The following is a 12,772-nucleotide window of genomic DNA, read 5'->3' as shown; positions in this document are numbered from 1 at the left end:
GAATTGCCAAAGGTTGCATTTTTCACTATGTGGTTGAGACATGGAGTCAGGAAACCTCGGTTCCAAGTCCCAGCTCTGCCACTTAACTGAGTACTTTTCCTCATCTTGCTCTTTCCTATAGAAAGGGTTTTATGCTCAGCTTTTTGTTTTGTTTTGTTTTGTTTTGTTTTGTTTTGTTTTGTTTCTGCTTCTCTATACTTCCTCCTCTTTTGACCACTTTTGACCATCTCATTTATACTAGTGATTCTAGTAAGTGTGTTGCTATAGATTTAGAGCGATAGTACTGCATTTCTTCTTATCTATAGTCCCACATTTCTAGCTGCTAGCTGGTCATCTCTATCACCCTGTTTTACCACTACTTTCAACTCAACATGCCCCTAGTGTCTTATCATTACTACCTTATTTATGGTAACAGTATTCTTTCTCCCCAATCAACCAGGCTGCAAATGTCAGAGTTACCATGAATTTATTCCCTCCGTTTCCAAGACTGGGTAATTCTACGTCCTTCAATCAAACCTACATATCCCCAATTTCCATTTCCACTTAGCTATATTTTTGCTGTAGCTTTTTAAACAGTCTTCTGATCTTTCAGCTCACCTCATTTCTAATTAATCTTATACATAATTATAGAGTTGATAGTCTTAAAAATATTTATAAATGCACATAACTGCATATGATGCTCTGAGTTGGCTATTATTCTTAGGTGTTAGGAAAAATATTTACATATATCCATAGAGCTGAAAAGAGTCTTTGAAATCTGATAGTCCAACCCCACTCTCAGTTGCCTTTTTTTTTAAGTAGTATACTAAACTTCCATGTACCTCAGTAAGTATCAACAAGCGGTCAATATTCCTTCATTTATATCTGTACACTCCCCCTATTCTTATACTATTTTGAAACAAATCTAAAATATAAGTTTATTACTAAATATTTCAGATTTTTTTTTTTAAAGTCCCATTTTTGAAATGAGAAGATTAAATTTTTGAGTCATTTTAAGATTATCTGTTCAAGGACAGATAGCTGTCAGAAAAGAAGGATGAATTTTAACATATTATCTCTAAGTCCACCTCTTCTCCCCTTGAACAGAGTTTCTTTCTTCCCTCTTCTACCACCTCCACTTGTTACTATTTTATTCAAGGCTATATTTAAAGGTGACCCCTTCCATGATACCCGATAGTCACTGCTACTATATATGATCTTGCAAGCACTCTCATACAATTTTATTTGTACTTCTTTTATGGTGTTTCATTCTGCCTGCATTATAGTTTGTTTTTCCCTTTTGGTGAAGGAATTGGCCAACCTGTCCCAGTAGACTGCAAGTACATGAGAGCAGGAATACCATCGTTTCATTTATGTAAATAGTGCAGCTCATAGTTCTAACTATGGCAGACTGGTACAGAGCAGGCACGCAAAGAAAAAACTTAAATTATAGAGAGAAATATAATTTACTTTATTGTCTGGTCATTGACTTGACATTTAGAGAACGGTTCTAAAATAATTATGTTTTGAACTTTTAATAGATTCTACAAACATGATTTTTTTCTCAACCCTTCTATGAAATTCTGAATATATATGCTAACTTTCATATTAGAAATAATGTGAGACTATTAATTTATGTGGATATTAAACTATATAAACCAAATGTGTAACCAATAGGTCAAAATGATCATAAGTCTCCATGCAGAGCTTCCATTTCTTGATATAGCCAGGACCCTGGGACTCTGGAGCTCAACCATGTTAGAAGTTGGGAATAAAAAAAACCAAAAAAACACTATAGAAAAAGAAAGACTTCTTTGTTTTTACTCAAAGTTTACTCCAATTGTTAGTTTTCAAAAAGATGCCTTACTTGGCTTGATCTCAGTCATCCAAAAGCCAGTCACTCACCAATGCAGGTTCCGTTTTCTGCCTTGGTCATTCCATTCGGACAAAGGTCAATGCACTTATAGCCTCCACGGGTGTTCTTGCAGTGCTGATCTGGTCTGCACACATTCTGTCGACACTCATTCACGTCTTCATGAAAGAACGAAGGCAATGCAGACTGAGAAAGGGATTTCTTCAACTTTTCCATAGAAATCATACTTTGGGAGTTTAAGGTGATTATAAACTAGTAGAGATATGACTCCATAATCATCATATACAAACTGTTTAAATCCATCAAGGTATGTAACACACTTAACTTTAAAACAGAATAATAAAAATAAAAACATTACTTCACGGAGCTGGTGGCCATACCAACCATTTCCTCCTCCTGGAAAAATAAAAACTCTTATATATATATATATATATATATATATATATATATATATATATATATATGTATGTATATATGTAATATATATATAACAATATATTATAATATATTATAATATGTAATATATTCTATATTATATAGAATACATTATATATGTAATCTATATAGTATATATTATATATAATTTTATATATGTATACATTATAGATTATACTTCTCTATATATAACTATTATATATTATATATTACAATATAGTATTATATATTATAATGTGTACTATATTATATATTACATAGAATATATTATATATAATATATAGTATATATATTTTATGTAATTTTATATATGTATACATTGTAGATTATATTTCTGTGAAAAAATTGGAAAATATAATAGGGAAAATGTTTAAAAAATGGTTATATAATTAGAAAATCAAACCCCTAAAGCATAGCATTTGCTTCAACTTTGGTTTTGTATGGATTATATATATATGATGCATGGTAGGTATCCTATCTATAAACCAGGGTCAGGGCACAGCCAATGGAGTAGATCAGACACCATTAAGAAGTTACCAAGATGCCACGCTTGTGAATTCAAAGACCTTTCCTTACCCATGCATTTTCTGCCTTTGAGCTGATACCCCGGTTCACATCCACAGTGAAAACTTCCTATGGCATTGAAACAGCGGTGGTGACAGGGGCTGGATTCTTGACATTCATTAATATCTATAAAACAAAACTTCCATTATATTCTCTTAGGAAACTTGGGTTAATGTATACCGAATGTTTAACATTTTAGTGATCTTTGATAATTATCACGTTTAAGATCTTCCCTAAAACTAATTCAATACAATTACCCTTATATAATCTGCTAGACAACTGATATAATTAATTGAGGGAGAGGGTATCTTTCTTCAATATTGCTCAAAGGTTGACATTTGCTAGTGACTCGGAACTATGCCAACGCAACACACCTCTACCTTAACTATTTTACCATATGGCTCCCACTCCTGTTTCTAGGAAGTGTCAGCCCTGGAATGTTGCTGACAGACTGGATAATGAAGATAGGAAAAAATAAGTAAAAGTTAAGGTCTTCTGTAATATAATTTGCAATTGACCTTTCGTCCCCATTTTTTCTGTCTTTATCTTGTGTCTGATTAACTGCAGCAACATTAGCATTTCTTCTCGTCTGTAGTCAGTTGACAAATTAATCTTCCCCAACACCATCTGGATCATTGTATAATAAAAAAGGTGCAGGGTAAACTCCTCAAACTTGTGTGCACTTGCCTGTTTTTTGCACCTTCTCCCCTCTCCTTCCTTCCAGTCCCAGAGGAAGAGAGACCTCTGCTCCCATGTAAGTCCCTCAATTTGAGCTTTTGAGCTCTGCAGCCCGTCTCCTCCTTCCTCACCAAGATGAGGACGGTGGTCCATTGATCATTCTCTCCTCTTGGATATTGTTAGAGTCCTTCCTCCTGACTGTCCTCTTTCCCATAACCTACAAGCATAACCCAAATTTCCTATCCTAACAAAATCCCTCTCTCGGGTCTAGACTCATCTCCAGCGCCTCCATTTCTCCATTGTTCTATTCCAAACCCTTCGAAAGAACAACACACATTTGAAACCTATATAATTTTACTAACTAATGTCACCCCAATTAATTTAATACAATTTTTTTTTAAAAGAACAATTACCATATTTAGGCTCTTCACATCCTCACCTTTCATTCCCAAACTTGAGATTGCCAATGTCTTATTTTGTATCTGTTTTCTATTTGAGAACTTTTAATTTAATCTTTCAAAATCTGCACATGTTACTATAAATACACAAGTATGATCATATGCTTTGAAAAGATGTTCAGATACATTTTCCTCTTTTGCTTGGTCTCTTTTATCCCTTTTTACCCCTTACCCACTAAAGCCAACCTGTATTATCAATCTAGTATACATAATAATATATCTCTTCTGTGTGTGTGTGTGTGTGTGTGTGTGTGTGTGCGTATATATATATATATATATATATATATATATATATATATATATTCTACCTAAATATATAAATCCATTTCTTTTTTGTTTGTTTATTATTTGTTTTCCAGTCACATAATTTTTTCTACACCAGTTACATATACTTTCCTACTTCGTGGTGTTCTCATTCAATAACTCCTCATGGAAATTCCTCTAAGCCAAACAGTTGAGCTCCATTCCACTCTTTATAATGGTCACACAATGGTTCATTGTGTGGATGTTCTATAATTCCTTCATGCCTCTTATTATTGATAGGCATTCAGTTTTGTATCCACTGTTCCTGCCTCTATGAAAAATCCCTTTATTCATAATTGCTAAAACTGGGACCAAGACATCCTTCAGTAGGTGAATGGATAAATAAACAGCGGTTCACTCATATAATGGAATATTATTTCAGCACTAAAAAGAAATGTACTATCAAGCCATGAAAAAACATGGAGGAAACCTAAATGCATATTGCGAAGTGAGAGAAGCCAATCTGAAAAGGCTACATACCGTATGAGTCCAATTAGGACATTTTGGAAAAGGTAAAACTACGGTGACAGTCAAAAGATCAGTGGTTTTCAGAGGTTCGGGGGAAGGAGAGATACATAGATTGAGCACAGAAGATTTTTAGGGCAGGGAAACTATTCTGTATGGTACTATAATGGAGGACACATGTCATTATTCATTTGTCAAAACCCACAGTATGTACACCGAGAATCCTAATGGAAACTATGGACTTTGGGTGATTATGATACATCAATGTAAGTTCATCCTTGCTTAAAAAAACCAAAATGTACCACTCTGGTGCGGGATATTGATAGTAGGCGAGGCTGTGCTTGAGTTTGGGCAGGGTGTACATGGGGAATTTATTTATTTTCCACTCAATTTTGCTGTGAACCTATACCTGCTCTAAAAACTAAAGTTTATTTAAAAAGTCCCACAATAAATATTCTAATAGTCTTATGCATTGGAGTTTTATGAAATAGATTCTATTAGATCATGTTACATAATCTCCTCTCTTAACTATAACAGGTAAATGTCATTATTCAAAACCACTGTGCTGTAAATATTTAAAATAATCATAAAATATTATATTTAAATATCACATCAAGATGCTCAATCAATAAAAGTTTACTTTAAATTATTCAACAGGCAGGGGATCTTCATTATTAGTATAAGATAAAGCAAGGGCCTCCATTTTTATACCTTGACAACTCAGTCCATCAGAGGTTCTTCGAAAGCCAATTCCACAACGGACCACACAGCGATAGGATCCAATGGTATTGTCACAGTCCTGACCAGCATGGCAAGTGTGTCCACCCAAAGCACACTCATCAATATCTGCAACAAAGTGAGTCGTGCAACTAAGGTGAGTTGAGGAAAACCAACCCCAGAACCTGCTATGAAATGGGGATAAGAAAAGCAATGAACAGCACTTGAAAAATATACAAGTGCAAGAATGCTGATTTTTTTTCTTTTTTGATTGAATCATTTCAGGTAGATTAAATGGCTGAAAAGCTCACAACAGCGTGGATATCTTCACAGACCAACCCATCCATTAGACCACTTATAAATTAAGGGGCTTAAAAAAAGTTACTTCTCCTTTGTGAGATCTCACTTTTCTCATCTGCAAAATGGGGATAATATCTGTCTCTCAGCATTGCTTTGAAAATTAAAGGAAATAATGTATACGAGGTACCCAGTCCATATTGACACTGCGTAAAAGTTATTCCTCTCCTCTCCCTTACCCCGACTCCTTTTCTCTTTTCCTTAGGCCTAGAGGTAGAAGTCTTTTTTATATCATTTTTGTTTAAATTATAAAACTAGATTCTTACACAATTTTAACTTTGAATCATACTTAGTGTGTGATAGAAAGGTGTTTTTTGTTAATGTCCCCAAAGTGCTACCAGGGTCACGCAATTTACTTAAATTCTTTATAACCTCCTTATTCCTTAGTTTTCTCATTGTAAATGAATATGGGAATAGCCCTGCCGGTCTCTCCTCATTGTGTTGTGGGGAGTGAGTGTGTCACTGAGGGGCAGCCCTGCCTGCCCCCAGAGTGCCCACATGAAGGCGGTGTGTGAGCAGTATTCCGCCCCCTTTCTTACTTTCTCAACCTAAGGAAGATCTCTGTTTGTTGCCAAATGGGGGCAGAAAGGGCAGGAAAGAAGAGCATTGGTCTATCGCACTTTTCTTAGGCGGGAGACTGTCATGGCCATTGCTGGAGTTTGTCTCTTAGATTCAGCTTTGTGAATAAATACCTTGACACGTTCTTCCGTCCGCAGCTATGGTGAGGCCGTTAGGGCAGGAACAGTAGTAGGTCCCCATGGCATTGTGGCAGACATGGGAGCAGGGAGTCCCTGCTGCACATTCGTCTTCATCTGAAAGAAACAAAAAGGCCCAATTAGCATGTACACCCGCTACTTTCTACGTTTGAGAGGTTATTAAAGTTGGTGAAAATAGTTTAAAGAGGCCAGTGAATTGACTCAAATGGAACAGAAATGCTCTAAGTGCCACAAAATGGAAATGCTGACTAAAAATTAATTTTTCATTAGCAAAGTATCTTTGATAGTGAATAGATGTTTAGATTAATTCTAAAACTCTAATGATGATAAGTAAGATGAAAAGACCATTTAATCATGATCTGAATGCTTGTTACCTACCTTAGCTCATTGCTTACCAACATTCCTAAGAGATGGTGTTTTTATTACTATCCTCATGTGCACGATAAACTGAGGACCAAAGAGGTCCAGTAAATTGCCCAAGGTCACACAGGTCATTACTGACAGAGCTAAGATTTGAATCTGGGCAGTACAGTTTCTAATGACCACGTGTGACCGCTATAGGATACGACACGCCCCACCAGTGAAAGTAAGGCTCTACCTATGTGACCTGGAACTCCTCAAGCCACCAACTTAGCTGTTTACTTACCTGTGACTCTCTAGTGCTGGCACTTGGATGAGACAAGGCTGGTTTTGGCCCACAGTCCTGCCGTATCCTATGATTGAGCAACTGTAGGGTCAGGTGACTTAGAGGTGAATTATTGCTATTTCACACCCCTGGCAATCAAGTGGCCAGAGTCCAGTGTTTTGTCCCCATGCTCCCTCCACTTCTGTACTTGCTTATATCCCTGACACACTCGATTGTGGCCAAACTGAAAGAACCCGGGCTTTGTAACTATCTTACATTCAAATCCAGCTCTGCCACTTGATAGCTCAGTGATCTCAGGCGCGCTACTTAACTCTTTACATCTCAATTTACTCACCTGTAAAAAGGGACATTTACAGGGCTATTGTGATGACTACATTTGTAGCAAAATGGCAATAGATGTCCACTAAATGGTATGCATTATTAACATTTTACTGTAAATAAAAATGCATTGTTTATTTCTATACTTACCAGTACAAAAGGGTCCAACTGAGTCTAAGGCAAACCCAGAGGGGCACTGATTACTGCGATCTCCTACCACAGAGAGAAAAGCAAAATTAACTGGCTTGTTAGAAAGTCAGCACCTTGTTTCTTTCCAGTACAATCTTCCCTGGGAAACTAGAACACATGGCACAACAAATGCAATTAAAGGAAAACAAGCAGGAATGGAAACCTTTTCCTGTTTCTCCACTAAGAACTAAATGAATCAGTCTAGAGATTGTTAGCAAGCAGCCGTTGGAAACGGATTTTCTGTTTAAGCTGTTTGTATTAATCAAAAGAAAATTAAATAAAATTATTCTGTGATAATGAAAAAGGACCCAAGATCAATGTGTATGCCCAGCAATGACCACAGGCAAAATCCTAGTCTTCCAGCCCTTCCTTACTCTGTTCTAGAAGTAGGAACGCTATTTCCAAGCCATTTAAAATAATTTATGCCAGTGAAAAATAAGAACTCTAAGGAAGAAAACTTCTCTGTTTGTGGATCTCCTCCATCTGGGTCCAAGTCCCTGTGTGTGACCAAGTGTCTCTTTTTCCACACAGTCAAAGGAAAAGGAAACAGGCACATTGTGACAGAACAGATTTAAGTTAGAGACAAAAACAAAAACAAAAACAAAAACACATTAACAAGAATAAGCAGGTTAGTTAGAGAATCTCTTTCCTTCTGTAACTGTATCTTGACTGGTTGAAGCAGTTCAGCAAATATTTTGCAAACATAACTGACCTGTAAAAACTTAAATGAAACTTATCTTTCAAGTTACCAACGTGAATACACACACACACAGACACACACACACACACACACACACACACCTTAAACGACAATCATTATATAACAAATTTCTCCTAAGGGAAATTTCATTTAATTTGTATCATATATTCAGTTCCCACTCAATCTCTTAGAAATTATCTTAGACTTTTCTTTCAATTCTAAAGGCATGCTACTGTGCTTATTTTTATTATTGTTTTAGGTGCTCTTCATAGAGGGAGTCTGGACATTAGTTAATCTTTCAGATTCAACCTATTTTGGGGAATCTCTGATTACAATATTATTTGATCCCTGCTGAGGACATGAAACTGTTCAAACCTGTTTTGTATATTTGGAGGGTGAAAGAAACACTCCTCCAATGAAAACATTTCCTTGACTAGAAAACTGGAGTCCTAGTCGCTATTTCTAAGCAATCAGATTGCTTAAAACCTTGAAGAGAAAGCAGAGGTTCATGATCTATTTCTATTGGGACTGTAAAAATGACCTTCAGAGCATCCAAGTCTTCCAGCCCCTGCAGGAGAATGGAAATAGGATGGGAGGGATAGAACTGTCTCGAGGATATTTCTAAATGACTGTGGAATGGTTACTGCGTTTCACACAGTACTGTGAGCTTCCTGTACCTTATTTCATTTAAACCTCATAACTCCCTTGCTCCCATCATAACTGATTTTCGAGGAATTAGAGACTGAGGCTATATAAGTTGCCTAAAGTCAAAGACCTAATATAAGCTGGGGGAAGAATTTTGATGCAACTATGACTTTCAACCACTGAATTCAAGAATACAACTCAGGTGGTGATTATAATTCATGTTTCACCTTTATTTATTCACTTATTTGTGCATTCTTTAATCTAACCAGAGCCTTGTGTAGGGGACTGTATTGGGGATATAATTGCAGAAAAACTGTGTCATATAAACACAGCAAGTTATTATCTGATAGTGGCCTTAGATTTCTGGTTCTAAATAGGGGAGATAGCTTCCATAGGTGGTTGGGAAGCTTTTTTAGGAGATAACTTTGGTTGTCATAATGATAAGGGTGCCCATTAAAATTTAGTGAGTAGGGCAGACCCTGGGGCAGGTTTTGAATTATTACAACATGTAAGATAATAATGCAAGATGAAGATTTGTCCCTTGCTCTGAAAGATTTTCATGAAGTGAGAGATCTGTTTGCAATTATCTAAGACTAAAACCCATCTTCCACATATTAAACAATTTTTGAGTGTGATTAAATTATACAATGAATTTTCTAGGAATACTACTGTCATATAAATTGATGGTTGACTGTACATTGTTTTATTCAAAACATTACCAAGAATTACTTGATATTTAAAAAATAATCATACTGCGGCTCTCTATATAAGTTCAGCCATCTGAACACTTACTCTCTCTTGCCTTGCATGGTAATAATGTCTAAAGATTTGCACACTGAAATACATTATATTTTGTTATAAACTATTTTCCTTTCATTTATTCTTTATATTAAAGTATGCTATTTTGAATTATATTAGTGATTTTCATTTTGACATAGTAGGGGACAATACAAAATATTTGTTTATTTGTGTTATAGTAAAGTATGATAATTGTAGAAACTTTGAAAGGTATGAAATTCCCTGCAACTTTGTCACTTGGATAAACTATTGCCAACATTTTGCTGTTTTCCTCTCTAGTCACTTTTATAAGCATATCCTTTGAAATTTAAGTTAGGATCTTTCACAGACTAATAGTCAAACTTTACTGATCATAAAATCTCTTGGCGAGCTTATTAAAAATATAGACCCTTTGGTCCTGTCCCAGTCAGAATTGCCAAGGGAGAAGCCTGGGAATTTGTGTTTTGAATCTGTGTTTTGTATAAAGATTTCCTTATAAGTACTGTGGTGTGGGCAACCCAGGTTTGAATCGTATTGTGTATGTACTGTTTTTCAATCATTATGTCATGTACATTCTCCTCTGTCATTTGTTTATAGTTATATTGTCAATACCTAGAAGAGTGTCTGGTACACAGTAGGCACTAAACCAATATTTTTAAATGAATAAATGAGCTAAATATTCCTTTAAGATGATTTTAATGACTGTTTAAGAGTTTATCATACAGCTGTGCCATCATTTACATATTTGCCTTTATTTCTAGGACATTTATTATAGGCCATTTCTGTGATTTTCTTAGGGTAGATCCCGAAAATGAGATAACTAAAAAGATGTGAAGATGTGAAAGGCTACTGACACATACTGCTTACCAGAAATGGTAAACAAATTTGCAACCCCTGCTGACAGAGTATGAAGAAATTCATTTCCTCATACCTCTCCAATATCATGATCATATTTTTTAATCTTGGAATGATAATTGAAAAATGGTCCTTCATTGTTTCAGTGAGCATTTCTCTGCTTATTGATGAGTTAAACAATTTTTGACATTTATTTTGTCATTATTGTTTCTCTCTTTATGCATTTCCTATTTGTAGTCTTTGTGTACTTTTTTATTGAGGTGTTTGCCTTTTTCTTATTGATTTTTAAGAGCCTTGTACATATTAAGGTTAATCATAGTTGTCTATAATATGTAATGTAAATATTTTTTCTTAGTGTATATTTGCCTTTTTGATTTTGTCTTTTTCTCCCATGAAGAAGTCTTAAACACTTTATTTGTAGTTAAATTTATTTCTTTTCCTTTATTGTTTCTGATATCTTCTTTGTTTAATTTGTAACATTAAACATATTCTATAATTATATTTTAAAAATAAGTTCATTTGATTTTAAAGATATAAATTTTAAAAAAAATTATATTGATCTGTAGTCTGAGTTCTCTTGACCAGTAGTTTCCAAATGCCACTCTGCAGACCAGATATATTAGAATCACTTAGGGGCTGTTAAAAATACAAACTCCCAGACCCTACCTTAGTCTAGCTAAACGCAAATCTTTGTGCCTAGAAATCTGAACGTTCTAGGTGATTCTAATTGCACCATAACCATAGCTCTAGTCTAGGCCCAACATGGAAGAGAAAGAACTTTCTGGTTAAGTAACCAAGAGTGCAAGCTTGCCCCCTGGCGGTCACTTAAAAAGAAAGTGCAGGTACACAGCTCTTGGGATTCTCAAAGAACAAAGGGCACACATATCAGATGTAATTCATACAATCATAGTATCTAAAGAGTATAAAGGGTTTGAAAAGTCCTATAGTGTGTTTCCTTCTATTATGGGACCCAAATCTCCCAACAACATCCTTACAAGTACCACAAAGACCTTCAAGCGGTTTCAGGCTTAGAGGATTTCATAACTGGGTAGAAACTGTGAATGACTTTTTAAAAATCATTAATTAATTCCTCTAGTGCCAGATGGTATAAATTCATTTTTAACCAGAGTCTTATGCCAAATTATCTTTTTTTTTGTAAAAAAGTTGTATGGAGTACTAGAAAAAGTAGAAACAGAGCTTAGATGTGAAAAGTAGGCATTATTGGGGAAGAGAAGACAATCCTTTATTCCAGTGGCTCTTACTTTTGTTCACTTTTTGTGACTTGATCACGCATGACAATCGTAAAACGAGGTGTTGGTGGTGATGTGTGGGTGGAGGATGTATGGGGCTATGGGCTCCACTGGCTACAAGGCTTTATAAATCTGTGATTATCTCCAAAACTATGACCACCTACTCCTAGATTACAAGGACCTCAATTTTAATGAAGCAGTTCTGACTGAAGAAGAAAATAATCATATGTGCAACACATGAAAACAAGAGTACGTGGTAAAAATAAAATTTCAGCGTATCTTCTGAGCATGATAAAACAAAATGATGCTGTTTAAAATCCATTTGGATCTATTTTAGGAAAGCCAGCACAGAGCAAAACACATACTTCACAAGGCCAATAGGAATCATTTTAAGCATACTCAGGAAGTCTGAAGTTCAACATTAAAATCACTCAAACAGGTAGTGTCTACAGTGTCTACAACATGAACTACATGCTAGTATCTCCTACCATCAAGACCCCAACGAATATGGAATGCTAATTGTTGTGGTGCCTCTTATAACCAAAAAGGATATATTGGGTATAGATACATCAAAGGCCCACATGACGTAGGGAGACTGCTGAGATCACTGGTTATAGAACCATGCTTGGAAAACAGAAAGCAGTTCAAAAATTATAACTTCTAGGGACAAGAAATGACATTTGGAACCATGATGATTGCTGCATTCCTTTTAAAATATGGAACCTTATTTTTGGACTAGTTTAGGTTCAGACACCTTGACATAATACTTCAGGAATTTAAAAACTTCCTTGACAAATATAAAATTCAGAATATGAATAAATGGACTTTATTACCCAAAGAAAAATCA

General features: G+C 35.3%; 1 protein-coding gene across 5 annotated transcripts in view; it reads right to left on the bottom strand.

The window, feature by feature from the left end:
* Positions 1 to 12,772, bottom strand: part of HMCN1 (hemicentin 1) — a 489,269-nt gene that overhangs the window by 16,020 nt on the left and 460,477 nt on the right. For all 5 annotated transcript variants that reach the window (XM_074322402.2, XM_088801634.1, XM_088801635.1 and 2 more), the window contains 5 exons: positions 7,660 to 7,722; positions 6,522 to 6,641; positions 5,467 to 5,601; positions 2,864 to 2,977; positions 1,885 to 2,010 (listed from right to left, as the gene is read on the bottom strand). In XM_074322402.2, coding sequence (XP_074178503.2) covers positions 1,885 to 2,010; positions 2,864 to 2,977; positions 5,467 to 5,601; positions 6,522 to 6,641; positions 7,660 to 7,722 — 558 coding nt within the window. The remainder of the gene's footprint in view (positions 1 to 1,884; positions 2,011 to 2,863; positions 2,978 to 5,466; positions 5,602 to 6,521; positions 6,642 to 7,659; positions 7,723 to 12,772) is intronic.

The sequence above is a fragment of the Rhinolophus sinicus genome, chromosome 11, assembly GCF_057876585.1.
Source record: "Rhinolophus sinicus isolate RSI-liver-muscle chromosome 11, RSI-T2T, whole genome shotgun sequence".
NCBI classification, from domain to species: Eukaryota; Metazoa; Chordata; class Mammalia; order Chiroptera; family Rhinolophidae; genus Rhinolophus; species Rhinolophus sinicus.
The sequence above is the reverse complement of the archived record's forward strand: the minus strand, read 5'-3'. Positions and strand labels throughout refer to the sequence as shown.